Genomic DNA, 26,306 nt, shown 5'->3' with positions numbered 1-26,306 from the left:
GTCACTTAAACAAATTAGACCTACCAGCATCCTTCTCTTTTTCATCTAGCATCATCTCAGAAAAAAAAAAACTTTTTTTAATTCAGTAGCTCTGAGCTTGTGGAACTCTACCTGTGTTCAGAGGTTGTGAAAATGATTACTGAAGTTTCAAAAGCTGCTGAAAACTTGGTTGTTCACTAAGAGGCATATTTTCAAAGCACTTAGCCTTCCAAAGTTGAACTTTGGAAGGCTAAGTGCTTTGAAAATATGCCTCTAAGTATCTTTAACATTTGGAATTTTCTAGATAATTTTGCAATGTGAACTTAATACTGTATCAAGTATTGGAGTCTTATCTTGACTCCTTTTTTTTTTAAGTGAACTGAGCTAAGGGTTCAGACAGTACATAAGAACTTTCTTTATGTTTATGCAGAGCCAGCTCAAGGGATACTGGCGCCGTGAGCCAACCTGCTTTGGTTGCGCTCCATGAACTGCATCGCTTCCAGTGCCCCCTCTCTCCCAGTGGGTTCAGCATCTCTCCCTCCACCCTGATTCAGTCTCTTTCCCCGTCTTCTGTCCTCCTCCCTATGGGTCTGAACTACTCCCTTACCGCTCTCACTCCCCCATAGTGCTGTACAGTTTACATCAGTCGCTGGCAGCACCAGCATGACAGACTGCCTTTGGCCAGCCCCTGGGTCTTCCCTCTGCCACGTCCCGCCCACAGAAAATTGCATCAGCGGAGGCAGGACGCAGCAGTGGGACGACGCAGGGGCTAGCTGAAATCAGCCTGTCATGCTGCTGTTGCTGCCAGCAACTGCTGGAACCTTTACAGGTCTGTAGGGGAGTGAAAAAGGTGAGGAAGCAGTGCCGGACCTGCAGGGAGGAGGAAAGGAAGAGGCAGGGAGAAAGAGAAAAGCCTTAACATGTAGACCAGGTGAAATCAGAGGCTGGGTATTTTGGTGCCCTGGTCCAATGGTTAAGCCGGCTCTGTGTTTATGTTACCTGCTATAGTGCACCAACAAGCTTCCTTCCTTTCTTTCCATACATTTCAGGTTACCACCCAGGACTCCATTTCAAATCCATGCCAATTATGTGGCATTCCCCAAGATTCTGTTCTCTCCCTTTTTCTGTTTAACCTATTCCTAAGTCCCCTGGCCTAATTCAGTCCTCTGTAATTTTAACTTATTTTATGCCGACATCCTTATTTATCCAACCAATCCATTTTCCACTAACCTATCTCTCCTTCAAACATGCCTTAATAAAGTACCACGCCCCCTTTTGAGCTGCACACTATAAAACTTGGGCATACACTTTATAGAATAGGGCTCAGGGCAGATCCATGGGTAAACCAAAACGAGTGCCAATTATCACCAATTATGAATTGTTAACTGTTCATTATCTAGTTAGTTTGCGCTCAGATCTAGAATACACACCCAACTTTATTTATTGGGCTTTATTAACTGCCTTTATGAAGAGATTCACCCAGCAGATACAGTTTAACATAAAACTTACAACTTTGTTAACCAGCATAACAATAGCAAAATAACCACGAATAAACTAAATACAATAAATGAGGTAAACTTGAAAACAGTAAATTGAAACCTAATAATAGAAATACCGTAAAACAGTATAAAAAATATACACATTTAACAGCACTGGAATTCAAATTCAAATTTAGGCGACCTATATAGAATCTGGGGGACAGAGTGCAAGCATTCAGTTACCCCTTTTTCAGAGCAGGTGTAAATTTGTGTGGAGACTTTTGTGCATTACTGAGGCTGGCCCTGGATTCCTAATTTGTAAAGGCTCATAGGTACCTACAATTCTTCATAAAATGGGCACTTTTGTGGATTTCTCATGTAGTCATCCTATTACTAATTACCCCACAGCCCCTCTTCTCCCCCAGAAGTAACTTTTCACATCCTCACCTGCTGCACTGCAGTGACACAGTTATCTTCCGGGCCTCCAATGTACCGACTCCTTCGCTCATCCGTAAATCAATGAATCTAATTTCGGTTCCTTTAAACCGCACAGGACTTGAGTCTTCTCTTCCAGGAACGACGCTCGCAGCAGTCTCGGTTTTGCCAGGTAGCACAGCAGGCTCCAATTCCTCCTCTTCGCAGCTGGTCCAGCTATCTGAATCCCCTTCTTCATCACCGATCTCAGACTCTGCGATAACCGCCTCGCCCTCTATTTGATGCTCGGCACTGTTAGTATCAGTGGGCTCAGCTGGCTTAGCTGCCTGAAGCTGTTGGTAGGGGACAAATTCAATCCCAGCCTTTTCAGCTTCGATGTCCCTTTTCAGCTGTAGAGATAGAGAGTTTTGTCAAGGAAAACGGCAAATTTTTTTACAAATGGAAACTTTGGAAAAAAACGAATACACATAATTTTGGTTACTTTAATGCTTATGTACCACCCCTTGCTCAAAAATGTACTTGGAGCAGTTTACCTTATAAAATACAATATCAACAAAGCTATTTACATCATAAAAGTACAATACACAAAAAACTCATAATACCACCCAACATGTCCCTCTTCTCTCTCTAGGGGAATGCCAAGCTGTACATCATAACTAAAATAATATAAACATCCTTGTTGGCTATGTCACTGATACTGATCTACTTTTAGTAGGCCTGGATGCGGAAAAGGTGTTTGACTTGGTCAACTGGCACTTCTTGTTTGCCATATCACAACATGTGGGGTTGCAAGATTAGTTTTATGATACAATGCGGGGTCGCTTTACTCCAACCCGGTGGCTTCTTTGATTGTCAATGGACCCAGGACCCATCCCTTTTCCACTGGTGGCGGCAAGAGGCAGGGATGCCCACTTTTGCCCTTATTGTTTTTGTTGTATCTGGAGCCTCTGTTTACGCTTAGATAATTTGATCCATTCTGTAAGCAAGAGGGATCATGCAGATGACCTCTTAAGGGTGTTGTATGAACCTCAGGCATCACTAACTCAAGCACTGAACCAGATACAAGATAAAGCAGCTTGGGTGATTGTCTAGCTTTCATTTGAATCGTCTGAAATCAGAGGCTTTGCCCTACTTATGGATGCACGAGAGGTGCCTGGGTGGACACATTTCCCCTCACTTGGGCAGAGGGACAACTCAAGTACTTGGGAGTTATTATCCCCGCAGGTCTTTTCCTCCTTTTTGCAGTAAATGTACAGCCTCTGTTGTCATATATGACAGCTACGCTCCAGATATGGCAAACGTTTCCAAAAATGTCCAATCTTTTGTATCTGGCCTCTGGAAAAAAAAAAAATAGAACCTCCTCTCCAAAATGTTTCTAGATCTTCACATTTACTTTCATAACTACAATTAACTCCTTCCTAAGAAATATCCTGTATTCATTCCCTGAGGACCAAATTTAGTGTAATAACATTCTACTTATTAAGATATTCTTTTCACAGAATCAAAATATTCTTTTCTCTGGGCCCACTTTCTGACCAATTCTCACTTTAACACTACTGTCTCTTACCAGTCGCGCCCCCTCTGTAAAAAGCTTCTCCATGTTGCGATCTAGCCAGCGCAGAAAGGGACGGAAAAGGAGCTCCACCTTTCCCATGAGTTCATTGGTTGCGTATTTTGCCTGCAGCCACTTCTCTGAAGCTTGGCAAATGTGTCTGTTGATAAGAGCAAAAACAATCTCAGTAAAAGCCATGCAGTTCCAAAAAACAAATACCTCTGTAGAGCTCCAGGAGCCATGTTGGTCCTGCAGAAAGCTGGATCCTTTGTAGGTGATGCACTCTACTGGGTCAACAGAACAATACTCTAATGGTGATACACTACAGATGTTTTCAAACCACTCTTTGAGTCTCACTATTTTACTTGCCTTGATCACATTCTTTGGCGACAAATTCCATAGCTTGATGATGTGCTGTGTGAAAAAAACCCTTTCTATGATTTGTGTTCAATCTACATTCATTTTCTTTCAGAAGTATATTCTTGTTTTAGAGTTATTTGAAACATGAAACTAGCATTCCCTAATTAACCACGCCATCCCACCCATGATATTATAAGCTTTTATTGGTCTCTTTTCCAAGCTGTAGAGTTTTAACCTAATTATCTCTTCTTTTCATAAGGGAAGTGTTTATTTTATTTATACAGGTTTGAATAAACCACCTACATGTTAATGAAAACAATCATAAATAAAAGCACCATTCAGAACCTTCCTTTCCACCCTCCTTAATAAAACGTTTACAGGTCTCCTAATTCCAGACCGCTCTCAAACTAACCCCTTATTACTATCAAATAACTGCATGAAAATCCACACCTAACTTGACATAATGGTAGGCTTCTCAAAAATTGATGAGAAAGAGAGAGTTTTGAATCTGAGATTAGGGAGAGAAGAAAGGGAGAAGAGTGTTCCAGTGGTGAAAGATAAACTGCATTACAATCTGACACCTCTGGGCTGCAGCTTTCCCATTAGTAACTTTTCTGACCAGACACATCAAGCACAGTTTTATACCACCAAGTGGCAATGATTTCACAATCATGGGCCTTGGATAGTTCAATGTATAAATAAACTTAGTTTACTATATGTTCCTCTTTTGGTTCATAGTGCGAAGTGCCATCCAGTTTGGCCTAGGAAGTGCTATATTCTGTGAAATCAACCCCACCAGTTAATGCAAAAATTTTAGAGGCCAATGAAAAACCTTTCAGGAAAACTGTGTTTCATTGACCAGTGCCTCATCGCTCTCCTTTTTGGCATTAGACTCCCAGTTGTCGGCACAAAACTATACTTTTAAAAATATTACGTATAAAGAAATCCATGAATAGACTGCTTATGGAGAAATTAGTTTTTACCTGTTAATTTTCTTTCCTTTAGTCTCAACAGATCAGTCCACAAGTCTAGACTGATCTGTTGAAATGACAAGGAAATGATGTTTAAAATACAATATCATGATCTGTGGGCAACTCCAGCTACACTTCTACTCTCTGGATGATAAGTGGTTTACTAGGAACAAAAACTAAATATCTATAACAGGGTGCCCACATTTATGTGCCACTTCAGTGCATAAGTGGCAGTAAAGCAACTAAATGATATTCTGTAAGGGTGCATAGCGTGGAATAATGCTTAAATGCAAGGGGGAGTTCCCATGAGTGAACATGGAAGGGGTATGAGTGGTGCTGCCACTTACATTATTCTAAGTGATCTGTCTAAGCTGCATTTGCCCTTGCTGCGTTTAAGCACCCAGTTATGTCAGTTATGTCTATGGTGGTGTAACTTTGGGAAACTAAATGTAAGACGCACGAATATGGGCGTATGCTAGTATTCTATAATAGAATCAGGGTGCCCAGATGCTATTACAGAATAGGCTCTCACCACATGACATCAGGGCGCCTAAAAGGAGGTGCCCACATAGCATTACCCCCTTAGGGGTAAATTCTAAGGTGCCAAAAAAAGCTTTATTCTATAAGCCGCGCTTAAAGTTAGGCACGTTTTATAGAATAGCGCTTACGCCCAGGAATCATGCCTAACTTTAGGCGTGGAAGCAAACAGACGTGGATCAATCAAGGTATGGTATACAACTTTATTCTAAAAAAAGCGCCTGACACAGGCTGTGTTTCGCCCACTAGGGCTGCGTCAGGGGCTTGACGCAGCCCTAGTGGGTGAAACACAGCCATGTCGGGCGTTTTTTTAGAATAAAGTTGTATACCATACCTTGATTGATCCGCATCTGTTTGCTTCCACGTTGGATTTTGCGGATTGTCTGCCTTCTTGTTTTCTTGGACTAACTTTAGGCGTGACCATTTGCACCAACTGAAACATGATGTAAATGTATATGCCTAAATCAGGCGCATATCACCCCTTACTCTATAACAATATGCATAAATGCTAAGAACGCTTTCCCCCATCCATGACCCTCCCATTTCCACGCCCCCTTTTTTGCATGTAAAATTAAGGTGCAAATCCCATGCACAAATTCCAATTAAATCTAATTAGTGCCAATTGCTTATTAAAAATCCAATTATTGGCGCTAATTAACTTGTTACTAAATTGCATGTGCAAATTGGGTGCGTGCCCAAATTTGCACATGTAATTTTTGGTGACATTTACAGAATTTGTGGGTTAATATTTACCTGCCCATAACAGATGGCAAGTCTTGGTCCTCAGGTATGCTCAGCGCAAACACCTGTGAATGAGAAACAAATTATTCCATCAGTGGTCAAGGAGTTCCAGTCTCTGACCTGTTCCCCATTTAGCTACTAATCAAAAAGATTCCACTAAACCAGCAGATGGAACAGAACTTCAATATTTTATTGTTTTCTGAGCTCCACTGTGACCCTGGAACCATTGTGCCTTCGTTTCATCAGGTTTATTTGGAACAATGTAGATCATCTATTTTCTACCTCAAAGGTCCGAAATTATGGAATGCACTGCCCATTGAACTTCGTTCAATATAAAATATGGACCACTTTAAAAAAGCATTGAAAACTCATTTATTTTTTTCAGGCTTTTGGTTCCTCTGAAGATATTATTTTAATACCATGTAAATTTTTATCTGTTTGTATGTTTTAATTTTAGAGTAACACAGTAATTTTTGTATAGTTTGTTGAGCAAAGAAATAATTTTTATTGTTCTGTCCTTTTATATTTTGTATGTAATTTGTTGCCCGCTTAGACTTTTATAGATATAGAGGGTTATAAATAAAGTTTTATTATTATTATTAAAGCACACTGCTTCCAGAGACCAGTTTGTGCAGGGACTTTCAGAGCTATGTCTGTGTCTCAGACACTCAGCTCCCCTGTAACTCTCAGGGAGTTTTTCCCAGATAGCAGGCCTGGGGGAAGAAGTTCAAGAAGAGGGTCACAGCACCCAGTCAAGGAAAGCTAAAAAGTATCTGCAACAGCCAACCCTAGAATTAGAGTTTCTTCTCAAGCTGTATTTCTTGGACGGATGAAAGCAATAGCGCTATAGGGGTAATTTTGTAAAGGAATTCTAGAAGTATATGTTAATATATAGTACAATGTATGGCTAGCCTTTCCTGTTTTTACTATAGTTCTTTTTCTCTCTTTTATGTATTGTGTTTTTAGATTGTAAACCAACTAGATCTATTAGGTAGTTGAGGCAGTACAGCAAATTTTAAATAAATAAATAAAAATATATATACATACCAACAAACAAATCCAACATGGCTTCCACAAAATACTCCTCCACTCTCCCCATATACAGAAATAGTTCTGTTTGGGGGAGGAGCTTAAGAAGAAACATGAAGTATGAGCCTACACATGTATTCCAGCCATGTAGCCTTACAATTTTACAGGTTTTGTGCTGGCATACTATAAAGACACTTAAGTGCTTATTTGTCTTTATAAAATAGGCTTCACTAGATACCTACTTAGCCTCCCGACCTAGCTGACCTGTTATTAAAATTACCCTTCACATGCCTAGAGAGGATCTTTTCGACACACTGTTCTACAGGTCAGCTAAAGTAAACTGCTATTGTATCAGAGCTGTGGAAGATTTAATGCAAGAGCCTGAAACCATAACTCAGATTCTGCCCATGCTTACCGGTGTCAGACTGTTTTACAAGGAAAATTTCTTGAGATCTCCTTTCATACTTAGGGGCCGATGCACAAAGGTCCCCAGAGGGAACTGCTTGCTATTACTACTACTACTAATCATTTCTATAGCGCCACTAGACGTACACAGAGTGAGCGAATCCCAAAGGAAATCGCATGCAAAAGAGCTGCTTGAAAACAGCGAGCAGCTCAGTAGGGTAAAGCCAGCTGGTAAGCCCCGGCCGCTGATTTCATGCTGGGACCTGACTGCAGAACCCTGACCACTTCCTTCCATTACCCAGCAGCCCACCACTGATCACAGCCGCTTCCCTCATCAGAGAAATATGCAGCAGACTGCTCCACTGAGAACCCATCATCATTCTAAGACAGCTCCGGACCACACGTTAAAATTTCCACGTGAAAGGTAGGGGCTGCTTCTGTGCATCGCTCGGAATGCATATTTGAATGCTAAACAGCTCATTTAAATAGATTAGGAATGGGATTCCCATTGTCTGCTGCCCCACATGGTAAAAAGCCCACAAAGCCCCTTTGTACATCTCCCGCTGATAACATGGTCGCTAAACCAGGGGCGTAGCCAGACAACAGATTTTGGGTGGGCCTAGGCAAGAAGTGGGTGGGCACCAAATGTTCTCCCCCACCACCACAAAAAGACATCTCAGCTGGCAGGAAAATGCTTCTTTCCACCTTGGCAGTCTGCAGCAGGCATGCGCTGAAAACTGAACATGCGCAGGTGCCAGTATTGTGGAGAGTAGCGTTTTCATTACCATCAGGGGGAAGTCTTCAGCTGGTGGAACTTGGGATCTCCACCAGCTACCGCTAAATGTGTGCTGCTGTTGGGTGGGCCTGAGTCCTAAGTGGATGTGCCCTGGCCCACCCAGGCCCACCTGTGGCTATGCCACTGCGCTAAACCGGCTGGAACCGATCTAAAAAGCACGTTGCTGGTCCAGTAGGCTTTGTGCATCAGGCCCTTAGTAAGTAATTAGGAGCAGCTACAGTATAAGAACATGCATAGAAAGATACCTCTAAAGGGTAACCATCAGGAAAGTTCACCATCACGTCCATTTCTTTCAGGTCAAAGGGCTACAACAGAAAGGAAAAGAAAGAGTTAAAAATGAATAAAGTAAAGCGAGACCAAAGTTAAATAAATTACTTCTGCCCACTTGCCTCAGTCAAACCCGAGTCCCAATGAATCACTTCCCAGGAATGGAACACTAGTGAACACGACCCAAAACAAAGAGCAGCACAATAGGCCATGTTGTTCTCCAAGCGTGATCCTATAAATCGGAGCTTCCCACACTGTGGGTTGGGACACCAAATGGGGGGGGGGGGGGGGGGTCACAAAATGTATGTTTTGGGGTCGTGACCTGGGTGGACTCTCCATAGGTGCATCAGTATTCTGCACCTCTGGGAGGGCGAGGGGTGTCACACAATCCTGCTCGGCTTTGAGAATGGGGTCAAGGCCAAAAAAAAAGATAGACAAGCATCACTGTCAGTTGACAGGCTGAAGATAAAGCAGAAGCGGACTCTGCCTAACCTCACTACAATTCTCACTGACTCATACAGTTCATGGATAGGGCAAAGCTAGTTACGGCTGAGACACAGAGAAAGAACAGAGTGACACATAGGAGGGAAGGATGGAGATTGCCAGATAGAGCCTGACCTCAGTCTGACTTACTGATTCACAGCGGTCTGAGCAACCCAGAGACACAGCAGAACAGGACAGAGTCTGAGAGCCCAGTAAGTCTCCCTGACTCATACAAGCAACAGACAACAAACAGAGTCTGACCGACGTCCTCATGTGTCCCACCGACTCACACGATGCAGCACTGGAACCGTGCCGGCTGCATCCATTCTTGAGACTAGCGCCATTGCAACTCAATCTATTTTCTGAACAGGTTTCTTAGCTTTTCCCCTGCAAATGCGTGAGCTCATCCATTCCAGATCACACTGGACATAGGGGAGTAAATTCAAGAAATGTCGCCAAAATGTAGGTACCGGGATGTGCGTATTGAGCACAAATTCTGTAACAGTGGCTAATAATTATACAATATTAGTGTTGAAGTCTGCTGCCCTAATGTTAGACATGGCCACTTATGCCAACTCAAAGGCAGTTGGGCGCACAGGTTATAGAATACTATCATTTACCCGCATAACTGCCTAACACGTCCCCCTACATATCCAAGCCTTTTCCATGCCCCCCTTGAAGTTACACGCTTTGGAGTTTGAGTGCGCAACATATAAAATAGTGACTAAGGGCAGTTATACGAGTAACTGTTAAATGGTGCCAATTAAGGTCAATTATAGCCAATAGTTTATCATCAACTCCTATTACTGAATTATTATTATTAAGTTGTGCACACAGCTAACTATTCTATAAAGTGTGTTCAACTTTGCTAACTAAAGGATCCTTTTACTAAGCTGTGATAAGCACTAGCACATGCTTACCACAGGACACGCTGAGGCATCACAGAAACATAAAAAACAGAAAAATGAAGGCAGATAAAGACCAAATGGCCTACTCACTCTGCCTATCCAAGCCATCTACTTTCCCTATCACTGCCTCAGAGATCCTATATACTTGTCCCGAGCTCTCTTGAATTCAGATACTGTTTTTGTCTCCACCACTTCCACCAGAAGGCCGTTCCACGAATTCACCGCCCTTTCTGTGAAGAAGTATTTCCTCAGGCAACTTCTGAGTCTATTCCCTTTCACCTTCATTCTATGCCCCCTCGCTCCAGAGCTTCCTTTCAATTGAGACTCTCCTCCTGTGCATTTATGCTGCATAGATATTTAAATGGTAAAATCAGTCCCTACCTGATATCAGGTAAGGACTAATTGTACCTTCCATAGCATCCCACAGATCAAACCAGAGATGCTGGGATGTACCAAACCAGTCCTCAAGTAAGGCGGGACAGTACCACTCCAGAAGTTACGAATGCCCCAAAAGCCGCATCCTGATGCACTGCCACATGTAGTTTGTAATGCTTAGAAAAAGTATGCACGGAAGCCCATGTGGCTGCCTGCAAATGTCCTCCAAGAGAACCAAACAAGACTCGGTGAAAGAAGTTGCTTGCACTCTAATGGAATGCGCTAGGACCCGCAACGGAGGGGACCTCCCCATGGGGATGTTAACCGAAAAAAATCGCTTCCCAAAGCCAACAGGCCACCGTGGCTTCTGAGGCCATATCCCCTTTCTTGCGATCAGCAAAGAGGACAAAAAGATTATCGGAACAACGAAAGTCATTGGTGGCCTCCAGGTAGCGAATAAGGATGCATCATACATCAAGACAACACAGGCCCAGAATTCAGAAGGATAGACCTCCCGACGAAATGTCAGCAGGACAAGAGAATGATTCAAGTGAAAACGCGACACAACCTTGGGCAAGAAGGAGGGGATTGTCCTAATGCAGACCCCTGCCTCTGTGAAACGGAGAAAAGGATTCCTGTAGGACATAGCTTGCAGCTCCGAAACTTGCCTAGCTGAGGTGATGGCCACCAAGAAAACCGCCTTTAACATGAGATCCTTCAAGAACAAATAATCCATGTGCTCAAACAGGGATCTCTGAAACGCCCACAAAACCAGGTTAAGATTTCAAGCTGGAACGATGTGCAAACACGGCAGCTGTAGGTGCTTCACTCCCCACAGAAAACGTACAATGTCCAGATGTGAGGCAATCCTCCAAGAGAGGGGACCAATGGCTGAGCAGGAGCAACTGCAGGGGTCGCATGTGGCTCCTGGCCCACATCACCACGTACAATGTGGCTGCCATGCAGCCTAACACTTGCACATAATAGCACACCCAGGGTGCCGGCACTCGAAGGAGGCCCTCCAAATGACATTGGAGCCATAGCCTATAAGCTGCTGGAAGGGACACCATCCCCTCCCGAGTGTTGACCAGCACGGTACTCCAGGGATTGCGAAGGAGACAAGTGACATTTGGACATACGGATCACCCAGTCTAGACTGCAAGAGACTGATCACTCTGTCTGTTGTCTGAAGACTTTCCTTGTACGACAATGCCCGAATCAGCCAATTGTCCAGACAGGGATGGACTTGAATCCACTCCTTCCTGAGGAAGGCTACGACAACTACCATGATCTTGGAGAAAGTCCTGGGCGTCATTGCAAGCCTGAATGGCATAAGTTCCCACGAAACGGCAACCGCACAAGGCACGACTTAGAAGCCACATCAGCTGCCCAATACTGCAAACACATCCAGTGGTGAGCCGTGACCGCCAAAGAGACTTCTTTGGCCAATGCCCAAAGGATATCATACAACAGGTTTGCCGATTCCAGGGCCAGCAAGTAGCCAATGAGCTTGTCTGCCGAAGATGCCGTTTGAGCCCATGAAAGGCATGCCTGGCTGCTTAAGACCCACACACAGATGCTTGGAGCCATAATGCTGCCACTTCAAAGGACAGTTTGAGAGAAGACTCCAACTTCTGGTCCTGTGGGTCCTTAAGAACTGTGCAACCTTCAACCGGTAAGGTCTTTTTAGTGACCTCCATAATTAAGGAATCCACCATGGGCAGTCTTAAAGACTCCAAATCTTGAGGGCAGAGAATAGAGGCATGCCATTGCACGCACCACCCTTAGGCCAGCGTTCGGTGCTTCCCACTGCACCAAGATGAGGCCTTTCACAGCCTCATGAATATGAAAGGATTCTGGGGGTCTCTTGGCTCCTGACATAACAGAAGGTATGGACGGAGGCCCGGACACAGATTCTGGAAAAGAAATATTCAGAACCTCAAGCGCCCGGACTATAAGGGTAGGAAGCTCATCCTTTTCTAAACAGGCGTGCCACCTTGGGGTGATCCCCTTCCTGTGGCAGCAGTTCCCCCTCTTCAAGAACATCCAAAACCCGAGAGGGGGATCCCCGGAAAAGAGGCTATCCTCCGCGTCCGAAGAGAGACGTTGTCTAAATCTTGCAAAGCCTCCACATGTGGCCACTTGTAGAAAAGCACTGCTGAATGTCTAGGGACCACTGGGGGGGAGGGCAACATATCAGTGATCCGAGGATCCCCTGACCCGTTTCAACAAGAAAGTTCTGTGCATTAAAAGCACAAAATCCAGACAGGAGGCACTATCCACGCCTGAACTCGGTCGGGTCTCTTTGCAAACTAGGCTCCACCAGAGCAGGGGCAGGAGACTGCTCAAATTGCAACTGCCCCATTGACGCGTTTGAGGCCAAACACTGAGGAACCAAAAAAATGGCACCTGCAGGTGCGCATATAGAACCAAGGCCCGACGCTCCCGCCAAAACGGGACTCAGCGCCACTGATGGCTCACCCGAAACCAGACTCCCCACTGAGGCTGACCACTGTGATTGCAGCGCGTCTACACGTGAACAAGCCTCGAACACTCCCAACGCTGCTCTCTGGTTCCCACACTGAGAGTAGCTTTGCAGCTTCAGACGGCGCCGACATGTGGGCTGCAGCTAACCGTCGTGAGAGACCGACCTCCCTCGTGCTGCCCCTAATCGCCACACAGCACTCTTCCGTTTGTCTTTGGTTTTTTTCTGTGTTTTTTTTTTTGTGAAGTGCTCAACAGCTGCCACTTTTTTTTTTTTAAATAGAGGGCAGGAGAGGAAGCTGGAGCCAAGCAACCCAAGGAATAAACTCCAAGGAGACAGAGGGGTCAGCGAGGGGAGAAAAGGGAGGGATCTGGCACAACCCCAGTATACCCAGACTTCCCAACTCAGGGAACCTCAACCCCAAACCAAGCTCTACTTGACCTGGGGAATGGGACAGGAGCCAAATCAAGACAGAGCTGCACAGTTATGACCCTCCACCTGCTAGATAGAGAGAATACTGCGGTTAAGGTGGCTGCACATGACCACATATACCAAACCTCTGAAGTTCTATCTCCACCTGCTGGCAGAGGGACATAACCCACAAATTTCTGGATTGATCTGTGGGACGCTATGGAAGTTTCTATTATATCTCCCCTCTCCCACCTTTCTTCCAAAGTATACGTACTGAGATCTTTAAGTATGTCCCCGTACGTTTTATGACAAAAACTACCAACGATGTTAGTAGCCGCCCTCTGGACCAACTCCATCCTGGTTTGGCTGAACAACTCCATCCATGCTTTAGCTAAATAACTCTATAAGTTGACCAATCATAGTGTAGTGGGCTGCAGATGAAACAATGAGGCAGAGCCGAGGATCAAAATACGCAAATTTTATTTAAGGACCCGGCATGGTCTCTGTTTCAGAAAATTCCTGCCTCAGGGGTCAAACAGTAGTCACAGTGGTACAAAGCTCCTGTGTTACTTCCACAAATCACAGTGTAAAATTTCAGGCAAACAAATTTGTGCATCCTGAAGCTCACAATGAGTTTTCATTTTGCTGATAGGCTGTGTGAGCTGCAGGACGCACAAATTCATTCGCTTGAAATTTTGCACTGCGACTACTGTTTGAAGCACACTTGTACCAACACACAAAAATAATAAATTTAAACTATAAAAGAGAAATAAAAGGCCTTGTTTAAATGCTTACATTCTTCCTTGATGAGATTATATTGCAAACCATATGTACTTGTGCTCAGGGTGGGGGCTATATTTAGTAAGAATATCTAAATAGAATCATGGCATCACAGTGCAGAATTGCCCTTTCTTTTGCAAAGACGGAGCAGCATTTTAAGAAATGTTTGAGTAGCAGAATTAACTATTTTCTATTAACATACAATGCTAATTTCAATCCTGACTCTGAGATCTCTAGTCCTGTATTTTATCAACATGACCAACCCTCTTGTCCCAGAATGCCTTGCACATGCGACATGAAAGTAAGTTTGGTCTAATACAGAAATATGCAAGACGTCGGCCTACTGTGCTGCCACACATTTTACACAACCTTTGGTCTTCTCCCTATTGGTTCATGGTTGGGTCCAAACAGGCATCTCTGTTGGCTGAGGGACTCATATGGTACATCTGCTTTTTTGTGATAAAATTAGTGAAGACTAGAAAGCTATCTTTCTCTAGGATTGCTCCCACACTGTGGAATTGGGAGATTTGTGAGGATGAGAATGGTAAAATTATGTATCATACCTGATAATTTTCTTTCCATTAATCATAGCTGATCAATCCATAGACTGGTGGGTTGTGTCCATCTGCCAGCAGGTGGAGATAGAGAGCAAACTTTTGCCTCCCTATATGTGGTCATGTGCTGCCGGAAACTCCTCAGTATGTCGATATCAAAGCTCCATCCGCAGGACTCAGCACTTAGAGAATTACACCCACAAAAGGGACACTCTGCCCAGCTCACCACCGCCGAAACGGGGGAGGGGAATTAACCCAGCTCATCCCCACACAAGTGGGGGAGGGGAATCCGTCCAGCTCATCCCCGCGGAGCGGGGGAGGGACACCACACCCGCCGATGCGGGGGGATCTGGCTTATCCTGCAACCGCAACCGCGGGAGGAGCTGACTGACCCTAACACCGCCGAAGCGGGAGGGGTACAAAGCTGCCCTACAGCCGCACGAAGCGGGAGGGAGTGCCGGCAGAATTTAAATCTCAATCCAGCCCCGTAAAACGGAGGGGAGAGGAATGCAGCAGCTCACTGTAACACAAACTCGTCTCAACTCTTGAAGAATCCAAGTGAAAGAAGAACTTGAACACGAAGTCCTCCTGAAGAAACTGAAGGCTAAACTTGAACCTACAATTCAACCAGAATATAAACAGTACAGATATCTGGGAGGGGCTATGGATTGATCAGCTATGATTAATGGAAAGAAAATTATCAGGTATGATACATAATTTTACCTTCCATATCATCAAGCTGATCAATCCATAGACTGGTGGGATGTACCGAAGCAGTACTCACCCAGGGCGGGACATAGAAATCCCTGACCGCAACACTGAAGCTCCAAACCGGGCCTCCGCCCGAGCAGCCACAGTCAAGCGGTAATGCCTGGCAAAGGTATGGGCCTTCCCCGCGGCCACCTAAGCCGCTGCAATGGCTTCCTTGCCCATCTTGCCACTGTAGGCTTAGAATCCTGCAGACCCTTACGAGGACCTGTAAACAGGACAAACAGATGATCCGATTTCCGGAAATCATTGGTCACTTCCAAGTATCTGATGATGACTCGTCTCACATCCAGAAATTGAGAGCAGAGTATTTCTCTGGGTAGACCTCCCTACGAAAGGAAGGGAGACAGAGCTGCTGAATCACATGGCAGCGAAAAACAATCTTGGGCAGGAAGGAAGGCACTGTGCGAATAGTCACTCCTGCCTCAGTGAACTGCAGAAAAAACTCTCGACATGAGAGTGCCTGGAGCTCGGAAACTCTTCTGGCTGAAGAGGTAGCCACCAAAAAGACTGCTTTCAACGTCAGGTCTTTCAGAGATGTCCTCGACAAGGGTCCAAAAGGCGGCTTCTGCAATGCTCTTAGCACCAGGTTGAGATTCCACGCAGGCACCACTGAGTGCAGAGGAGGGTGCAGGTGATTAACTCCCTTGAGAAAGCGCACCACATCTGGCTGCGAAGCCAGGGAAGCACCCTTCAGGCGGCCCCTGAAGCAAGCCAGAGCCGCTACCTGAACTTTCAGGGAACTGAGCGACAGGCCTTTGTCCAGACCTTCTTGCAGGAACGCCAACACTGAAGAAATTGGAGCAGTGAAGGGAGAAAGTGAGCCTGCTTCACACCACGCTGCAAAGATACGCCAAACCCTGGCGTAAGCAGTAGAAGTAGAGCGCTTCCTCGCTCTCAGCATAGTGGCGATGACCTTGTCTGAGAAGTCCTTCTTTCTCAGACGCTGCCGCTCAATAGCCAGGCCGTAAGACCAAAGGGGGAGGGATCCTCCATCACCACGGGACCCTGATGTAACAGGCCCTGCTCCACTGGCAGCCGCAGAGGATCGCCGACTGAGAGCCTGATCAAGTCCGCATACCAGGGACGTCTGGGCCAATCCGGACCCACCAGGATTACCCTGCCGGGATGCTTTGCCACCCGGTCTAGCACCCTGCCCAACATGGGCCAGGGCGGGAACACATAGAGAAGCTCTTGTGTCGGCCACCGTTGGAGAAGAGCATCTACTCCCAGGGATCGAGGGTCCCGTCCTCTGCTGAAAAAGCGCGGCACTTGGCAATCGGCCGATGACGCCATCAGATCTAGGCTCAGCTGGCCCCAGCGCTTCGTGATGTCCAAGAACGCCTGAGCAGATAGCTGCCACTCTCCGGGCTCCAAGGTATAGCGACTGAGAAAGTCCGCCTTGACATTCATGACTCCGGCAATGTGGGCCGCTGACAGCTGTTCCAGGTTCGCTTCCGCCCACTGGCATAGATTCATGGCCTCCTTGGCTAGAGGGGCGCTCTTGGTACCTCCCTGGCGGTTGACATAGGCCACAGCCGTGGCATTGTCCGACAGGACCCGTACAGGCTTCAACACCAGTACCGGGATGAACTCCAACAACACCAACCGAATGGCTCTGAGTTCCAGGAGGTTGATAGACCACTTGCCTCTGCAGGAGACCAGAGCCCCTGCGCTGTCCTTCCCAAGCAGTGGGCTCCCCAGCCCATCAAAGAGGCGTCTGTCGTGACGAAAATCCATTCCGGGGTCACCAGAGGCATTCCTGCAGACAACTTGTCTGTCTGCGTCCACCAGCTCAGCGCCTTGCGCACTGCTGGGTCCAAGGGAAGGCGCACAGCATAATCCTCCGACATCGGAGTCCAGCGCAGCAGCAGAGATTGTTGTAGTGGTCTCATATGAGCCCTGGCCCAGGGCACTACTTCCATCGTGGCCGTCATAGAGCCCAACAGCTGCACGTAGTCCCAAGCCCGAATAGGAGAGGCTACTAGGAACTAGTCCACCTGAGTCTGAAACTTGACAATCCGATTGTCTGGCAGGAACACTCTGCCCACTTGGGTGTCGAATCGAACTCCCAGATACTCCAGGGACTGAGTCGGGCGCAGCTGGCTTTACTCCCAGTTGATGATCCACCCCAGGGAGCTCAAAAGAGCAACCACCCGGTTCACAGCTTTGCCGCACTCTGCATAAGAGGGGACTTGGATCAACCAGTCGTCCAGATAAGGATGGACTTGAACTCCTTCCTTCCTCAGGAAGGCCGCAAAGACCACCATTACTTTGGAGAAGGTCTGCGGAGCAGTAGCCAACCCGAACGGGAGGGCTCTGAACTGGAAGTGTCGGCCCATTACTGCAAAACGCAGAAAGCGTTGATGAGGAGGCCAGATGGGAATATGCAAGTACGCTTCCTTGATGTCCAAGGATGCCAGGAACTCTCCTGCCTTCACTGCCGCTATAACAGAGCGGAGGGTCTCCATGCGAAAGTGCCGAACTTTCAAGGCCCAATTGACCCCTTTGAGGTCGAGGATAGGCCGTACAGAACCTCCTTTCTTTGGAATCACAAAGAAAAAGGAGTAACATCCCTTGCCAAGCTGATTTTCTGGCACCGGAACGACCGCCCCCAGGCGGATCAGATTGTTCAAGGTCTGCTGCACTACCACAGCTTTGACCGGAGACTTGCAGGGAGAGAGTACAAACCCGTCTTTTAAGGGTCGGCAGAACTCTAGCTTGTAGCCGTCTCTGATGACTTCCAGCACCCAAGCGTCTGAAGTTATTGTGGTCCACTCGCCCAGAAACGAGGACAGCCGTCCTCCAATCTGCACTGGGGCGTAGACCAAGGCCCCGTCATTGGGTACGAGACCCTGGGGGAGGACCGGAGGGAGCACCTCCGGGACGGCGGTCTCTGCGAAAGGAATGCTGCTTGGGGGAGAAGTTCCTCTTGAAGGAAGAGGGGGCAGAGGAGCCCGACCTGCCCGGGCGGTACCGACGGGTTTCCTGAAACCGTCCTCTGGAGGTACCAGGGCGAGTACTAGCCCGAGCCCTGACCTCTGGTAACTTCTTGCCCTTAGACGTGCCGAGATCGGTCACGATTTTGTCCAGCTCGACCCCAAAGAGCAGCTTGCCTTTAAAAGGCAATCTAGCCAGGCGGGATTTAGAGGCGTGGTCAGCAGACCAATGTTTCAGCCAAAGCCACCGCCGCGCAGAGATTGTCTGAGCCATGCCTTTCGCTGAGGCCCTCAAGACATCATACAGCAAGTCTGCCAAATAGGCTAAGCCCGATTCCAGGGCCGGCCAATCAGCCCTCAAGGAAGGATCCGAGGGGAAAGCCCGCTGCACCATAGACAGGCACGCCCTGGCCACATAGGAGCCGCAAATTGAGGCCTGCAAACTTAAAGCAGCTGCCTCAAAGGACGACCTTAAGGCCGCCTCCAATCTTCTGTCTTGGGCGTCCTTTAGGGCCGTGCCACCTTCCACCGGCAACGCCGTTTTCTTAGTCACCGCAGTGATTAAAGAATCCACGGTAGGCCACAGATAGGCCTCACGTTCACTTTCAGTCAAAGGATAGAGGCGGGACATAGCCCTAGCCACTTTAAGGCTCGCTTCCGGGACATCCCATTGAGCCGCAATTAAGGTGTGCATGGCATCATGCACGTGGAAGGTTCTAGGCGGGCGCTTCGTCCCCAGCATAATGGCAGAGCCAACAGGGGCTGAGGGAGAGACGTCCTCCGGAGAGGAAATCTTCAAAGTGTTCATGGCCTGTACCAACAGGTTGGACAAATCCTCTGAGCTAAAAAGCCGCGCTGCAGAGGGGTCATCCGCTCCATCCGAGCGGGGATCCGTCTCTTCCAAGGAATCCGCAAAGGACCGTTGGGAGACCTCAGACACGCTGCCCTCATCTACATCGGAGGAGACAAAGTCCTCCAAGGCCTGTGAATCAACCCGAGGGCGTTTACCTCTGGGAACCTCAACCTCTTTACCAGACGAGGGAGCAGGGGCAGCGTTTTGCATAAGGAAGGCCTGATGCAGCAGCAAAACAAACTCGGGGGAGAAACCCCCCAGACTGTGTACTTCCGCAGCCTGGGCCTAGACGCACCCTCAACCGGCGCTCGCAAGAGCGGGGGAGAGACATGCTGCGCATCCAAAATGGCGTCCGGCGCGACACTCCGCGAAGGAGCCGCGCGGGAAGAACGGCGCTTAACTTTAGCCGCTTTTGTGCCGTCGCCCAAATTAAGGGCGTTTATGGCATTAATGTCTCCAACCTCAAGGGCGGCCCAAGAAGAAGCCGTCCGAGCCGCGTGGCCGGCCAAGATGGCGGAGGCGAGGAGCGGGGGATGGGCGTTTATGGCGGGAAAAACCGCCACACCGGAGGAAGGACCGGGACATTCATCGGCCACGAAACTGTCACCCAACAAGGGCGAATCAGGCTTTAAGACCCCCGCATCCCCTCTAGAAGCGCCCAAGCGATCCGGGGAGCGACTCTTTACGCCCTCGCCCTCCGACGCCATATGCCACGTGGAGATAAATCGGGGAACCCCCTGCCCGCTATAAAAAGGTAAAAATTACCTGCTGTCCGCTCCGAGCTGTAACGACCTGGTGTCCCAGTGAGTAGCTGCAATAAACGTTTAAATAAACGTCGAAATAAACGCCTTTAAGGACGTTCAAAAATTTTTTTTTTTTTTTTTTTAACGGAGCCAGCGGGAGGGGGGAGAAAAGGAGGGACCTGGCACCACCAGGTTTGCACTTGCTCAAAAGAGCCCTCAACCCCAGGCACTCAACAAAACCTAAAAATTAGGCTTGGAGGCCTAGCCAGAGCTGCTGCTGTGTGTGACCACCACCTGCTGAGATAGAGAACATACTGAGGAGTTTCCGGCAGCACATGACCACATATAGGGAGGCAAAAGTTTGCTCTCTATCTCCACCTGCTGGTAGATGGACACAACCCACCAGTCTATGGATTGATCAGCTTGATGATATGGAATTTCATCTTTTCAGAAGGCCTTAAATATTGGCTTTTCAAGCAGGCCTTTCCTAGATCTGATATCCTTTTGTTAGTTGGATTTATGATAGGGCATTTGGGCAAATATTATTTAGTCTATTTTATATTTCTTGATTAAAACTTTTTAAAAATTTTCTTGCATCTATCAAGCATTATTTTCATCACTGCAATTTACTCTGGTCTCCAAGGGAAAAACAGAATATAAAGACTGTTAAATAAATAAAACTAACTGGAGGTACAGCTATGCTGCTGTCTAAAACATCTGCTTGTGATAGGTGTAAACCCGGATTCAAATCCTTGCCCAACAACCTCAGTGTAGGACTTACTGAACTGGGTTAACACACTGAAGGTGTATTACAGGTAAACCAATGTGGGGCAAAGACTCTATATAAATCGTATGTTCTATTACGTATTGTGTTGACATTGTAAGTAGTATACCATGCCATACTTTGTATTCTTATTTGAATATTTTTACTGCCGTAATTGTCTATTGCTCATGTTTGATTTATTCTTACTGTACACTGTCTTGAGTGAACTCCTTCAAAAAGGCGGTAAATAAATCCTAATAAATAAAATAAAATAGTATGTTTTGACCTAGACTGCAGGGTTGAAACAGCGCTTGGGCACAAGAATGTACGATGCCCTGGAAGAGAAAAAGATGAATATCATTACAAACCTACTTTGATATATAGCAACCTATGTGCTCTGTCTCCATCTGCCTGCATAGTGCCCAATGAGGCAACTGATGGAAACACTGCAATTAACATGGCTAATAAAATCCAAGTTGGGCCTTGAAATAAGAAAAAAAGAAAATCCTTCTTAGATTAAAACCAGAGAAAAACTAACTTACAAAATAGGTGCAGTGCTGCTCAAGTTCAATCATATTCATTGCATCAAACCAGAGAAACTGACCATATGCAATCAACAATGTATCTTGCTTATCTTACCAAGCTTATTTATTTTACTGGGATTTATTGAACAAACCTGATTTGCATATTATCTTAATAATTAAACCTCTGAAAGGGAGTTTGGAGGACCTGTAAAGACATATCATTCTGAATGGTAGTGATCGCTGTGGACTGCACCACAGTAAAGAAGCAATAAATAACGGACCATCATTTCACTGCTGTAGGAACTCACACAAAACTTACCCAGTCTGGGTCTGTGGGTTCCATGGTAACTCGATAGTATGTCACTTTCCCATCTTCCCTCTCTTGGATGATCATCTTATCCTTTGGAAACCTTTTAATCAGCTGAGTAATCTCAGTCTCCCTCAACTGCTTAGCAACCTCAGGAGTGATTTCGGACAGTTTCATCTCCTCTCTCACCACACAAGGACGAGCAACGGGAAGACGTGGTGCCAACGGATTTGGGTTCTGGGGATCCCATCGCCTCTCTGAAGGAGGAGGTCGATTGTTCAGAGGCAGAAATGGTTCAGGATGCCAAAATTTACACCTGGATTCCAAGGCACAATAGCCAGACCTAAAGTATCTGCACTGCTTTTTGGGTCTAATAGCTTTCACTTGAGTTGTTGGTGGAATCAGAACTCCATTATCACTTGACTGTGAATACAGTGAACCATTCAACACTTTACTGTTGCCACCAATGACTGCCTTGGTTTCTGATGTATTATTGTCTGATGGTGCAGTGGAAGTTTCTACAACACTGTCTTGTGTGAGACACTGCAGGTCTTGTCCTTCTTCTGCATTTTCATTATTATTCAGAGTTCTTACTTCAGCAGGTTCTGGACTGTAGTTGTATTGGTGGAGAAATCGGCATCTCCTACCAAACTGGCAATACCTCCCCTGAGAGAAGAAGCGGCAAAGCTTTAGACCACGGCGGTCATTTCCTGGCCGATTAACAGAACTCTGAACAGGAATTTCATTTCCCTTTGCCACCATTGGCACAGGGTCAGAGAGGGAGGACAACTGAGACTCTTCCATTTCAACCTAGAAGGGAAAGCAATCACAGTCAAGATTTAATATATAGACTGAAGTATACTGGAGACCATCACTGAGCCATAAACCGATATACAGAAGTAGTCTCATTTTATTAATAAAGAAGAAGAAATCCTTCCTACATGTGCTGAGGAGGAATAATGGAAAGTACCAAGACTTTTATAATATCGGCAAGTTCTGGAGTGAAGTAGCTGCCAAGTCGTTAAGAGCAGAGAGCTGAGAACCAGGGAAGCCAGAGTTCAAATCCCACCGCTTTTGCTTGTGACCTTGGCCAAGTCATATCACCCTTCACTGGGATGGGGAAATACCCATTACAACTTGCCTTGAGCTACCACTGATATGATGTGAACTAACCCTAAATAAACAGAACAACTTAAGTCAAGGTCACACTGAAATAGCAGTTACAGAATAACCATTTTGAGCTCAAAGTTTTGGTTTAGAACTCTCTCACAAATTTGAGCTTAGGTTTAATTTTCTCATTAAGGGGCCCTTTTACTAAGCTGTGCTAAAAAGCAGCCAACGCTGTTCTTAGTGTGTAGGGTTCCCATGCGCTGTGGCCAGTTTTAGTGCAGTGGGAAAATGGCTGCACTTGTATCTTTTTCTGTAATTAGAGCATGGCCATTACCGTGGGAGGCCTTACCAACACCTACTTTGTAGGCACTAAAGGCTCCTGTGCTAACCCCGCACTAATCGAGCAGCATTCGGCGATGTGCTCACGCTACCCAATTAGCACAGGGCACACCTACTCTCTGACCATTGACACGCCTCCCGCGTTTAAAAAATGCTATTTTTTAGCATGGGATTAGCGCATGCTGAACAGCACACTACCACGGGACGCCTCAGAGCATACTGTGGCAGTGCTTTCTGGTGTAAGGTAGGTGTACTAGTGCCTACCGCGGCTTAGTAAAAGGGCCCGTAAAACATATATTCAAGTAGAGCTGGGCAGCCAGAACATTTTCATTTCATATTGTTTCTGGGAATGTTTGTCTTATTCATTTTTGTCTGGCGATATTTTCCTCATTGGAGCAAAGTCACTGAGCATGAACCTTTTCAAAGAGGGTGCACTATGTGCAAAGACAACACATTCTTTCTGACAGACTGCGTAATATGCACCTATGAACAATGGGACATGTATGTAAAATAGTTTGTGCATGCACATAGGGATGCAGCCACACGATTTTGATGAGCCTTAGTACAAGGTGGGTGGGCATGGAATTCAGCCCTCTCTTGGCCCTGCCCCACTCTGCCCCTTTACCCTTCCCTCTCCCACTCATCAACACAAAATATTAAATACTTGAGGTGGCGGGCATCCCTAAATCCCACCAGATGAAAACATACTCCTCAGGCAGCAGAACTTGCCTTGAACTGATGATGATGCCGGCAGGCTGAGCACACGCGAAAACTGAATACGTGCAAAGCGGGCCAATGTCAGCGTCAGCTCGAGGCAAGTGCTGCTGGCTGCCATTTGGAAGAGTGGTGGCTGCCCGAGGAGGAAGTCTTCAGATGGAGGGGTTTGGGGATACCTGTCAGCCATAACAGGTGGGCCTGAGTATAAACTGGGCGAGCCTTGGTCCACCCAGGCACACCTTTGGCTACACCACTGATGCATAGTAGGTGTCCTCTTTGGAAATAGTGCATACCCTCTCGAAAATTTGTATGTTTTTTGGCTTCTTTTCATCTGATGATGACCTGCAATGACATGGGACATCATTAACATTTTTCATATTGTTGCAAATGACTGCCCCTAATATTCAGTGCCTTTCCCTATATTATATGTGGTGGTCCTGAAAGACCAGATTCTGTAAATGGCACCCAAATTTGGGTTCCAGAAAAAATCAGGCTTCAAGAACCCGGCAACCCCCCCCCCCCCCCCCAACCAAAAGAAAATTTTTTTAATAATGTTCAATGGACTTTTCCTTCAGGAATCTGTCCAAACCCCCCTTAAACTCCGTAAGGCCAGCAGCTGTCACTACATTCTCTGGCAATGAGTTCCAGAGTCCAACTACACGCTGAGTAAAGAAAAACTTTCTCCTATTTATTTTAAATCTACCATATTCTAGCTTCATCTTGTGTCCCCTGGTTCTATTATTGTTTGAAAGTGTAAACAAACGCTTCACATCTGTCCGCTCATTATCTTGTAGACTTCTATCATATCACCCCTCAGCCGCCTTTTCGCCAAGCTGAAGAGCCCTAACCATCTTAGCCTTTCCTCATAGGGAAGTCATTCCATCCCTTTTATCATTTTCATCGCCCTTTTCCGCACCTTTTCCAATTCCTTTATATCTTTTTTGAGATGCGGCGACCAGAATTGGACACAATATTCAAGGTGTGGTCGCACCATGGAGTTGCACTTTAACATGCAACTTGCTGTATTTTTTAAGTTACACACATAAATATTGGTTTCGCTAATGCCCTTCCCCTGTGAACACCCCCTTGCCTATACAAGCTAAGGGTGGAATTCAGTAAATGACACTGGGAAGATGTGCCTCAGACAGTACTCTGTTCAGGGTGTTCTGTGCACAGCGCTCTTTGCAGAATAATATTTTAGCACAGATCTTGCTAAACATATAATTCCTTTTGAATATGGACCCGAGAGTCACACTGAACCTACAAAGAGGTGGGAAAATGTGGGGTACAAATGTAACAAATAAATTTTAAAACTGATAATAATAGGGAGTTGGATGTTGGCTGCTGACACAATATGGAGGGGTGTGAGTGTTCCAGGCATTGCCTTTGATACCTGTGTGAGGGTTGCCTTGACATCATCCGAGGGCCTTTGGGAAGACTATATGAGTGATGCAAGCTCTGCGGCATGTGGCCACGGGGCGTGGCCTGAAGGGGAGCGACCTAAGGGGCACACCCCTCTGGAGCCCTAGACGCTGGGAACTCTGGCACTTTCTTCTTCCCAACTGTGAGTACGATTTCTTTGTATTATGAGGAAGAAGCAGAAAATCAAGGAAGGCACTACCTCCAAGCAAACAAACATGATTGGTCCAATGGACAGACATGTGCAAAAGCTGCCTGACCCAATCAGAGTAGTGATAGCCTCCTCCACTCCCAATTCATTTTCGGATGCATCTCTTAGTTCTGGGGGTCCCCCAACCCCATCTCCACCTATGTCTTCTTTAGTTTTCCCTGAAGGAGGGTATCCTACTAAGGTTCTTGGACCTCAAGTGTTTCGGGGCTGGAGCAAGCAGGTCTCCTTTCCCCAGGGGCTCTGCTATTTTGTAACCTGCTCCGGTTAAATGCCCAGAATTTTCTCTGGGAATGCTGCAGCAGACGCCTCATGATGTACCTTTGGTAGGTATTTGGAAGTTTATTAAGGGTGTAGAAACCATGCTTAAGGGCTCTAGTGATTACACCAAACAATCTTCTCAGGCAATGGCTTCTATGGACAAGAAGCTGTTGGATTATGATAAACATTTGAACAATTGAAGCCTAAGGTTTTAATACTTCAGGTGACAAGTACCTCGTATATAAAAGAGTCTTTAGCATTTTATCATAAAAATGAACAGTTGGAAAATCTTCATAGAGCCCAGAATTTGTGGATTTTGAATTTTCCTTTTTACTCCTTTGTTATCACCCGAGCGTTCAGGAAATGCCTAAAAAAAGTGTTGTCTCTCAGAAATGCTGATTCTTTATTAATATCTAATATATACTATTTGCCTCAAAAGAAAAAATTGTTGGTAACCTTAAGAGTGGGAATATGGATGTGCTTGAAGACATTGTTGAATTCGATTTAACAAAGTTTTTGGAAACTTCAGGATGATTTCAAGCAATGTTCCACACTCTTGGTAATATTAGTTTCTGAAATGGATAAGTTTATGATACTTAGAGCTTACTTTAAAATGAAAAATGAATTACAGACAATCACACCACTATATTACTACTACTACTACTATTTAGCATTTATATAGCGCTACAAAGCATACGCAGCGCTGCACAAACATAGAAGAAAGACAGACCCTGCTCAAAGAGCTTACAATTTAATAGACAAGAAATAATAAAGCAAGCAAATCAATAATGTGTAGGTTGCAAACTCCA

At 46.0% G+C, this 26,306-nt stretch overlaps 1 protein-coding gene across 4 annotated transcripts in view; it reads right to left on the bottom strand.

The window, feature by feature from the left end:
* LOC115457699 overlaps positions 1 to 26,306 on the bottom strand; it is an 81,223-nt gene that overhangs the window by 41,759 nt on the left and 13,158 nt on the right. For 3 of the 4 annotated variants that reach the window (XM_030187282.1, XM_030187273.1, XM_030187258.1), the window contains exons 2-6: positions 21,456 to 22,253; positions 8,529 to 8,588; positions 6,066 to 6,118; positions 3,460 to 3,604; positions 1,905 to 2,281 (exon numbers count right to left, since the gene is read on the bottom strand). In XM_030187282.1, the coding sequence (XP_030043142.1) occupies positions 1,905 to 2,281; positions 3,460 to 3,604; positions 6,066 to 6,118; positions 8,529 to 8,588; positions 21,456 to 22,247 (1,427 nt within the window). In that variant the 5' untranslated portion in view covers positions 22,248 to 22,253. Of the gene's footprint in view, positions 1 to 1,904; positions 2,282 to 3,459; positions 3,605 to 6,065; positions 6,119 to 8,528; positions 8,589 to 21,455; positions 22,254 to 25,731; positions 25,819 to 26,306 lie in introns of those variants that run through there. The other variant, XM_030187265.1, reaches the window with a different exon arrangement.

This window comes from Microcaecilia unicolor, chromosome 1, assembly GCF_901765095.1.
Source record: "Microcaecilia unicolor chromosome 1, aMicUni1.1, whole genome shotgun sequence".
Lineage (NCBI taxonomy): Eukaryota > Metazoa > Chordata > Amphibia > Gymnophiona > Siphonopidae > Microcaecilia > Microcaecilia unicolor.
The sequence above is the reverse complement of the archived record's forward strand: the minus strand, read 5'-3'. Positions and strand labels throughout refer to the sequence as shown.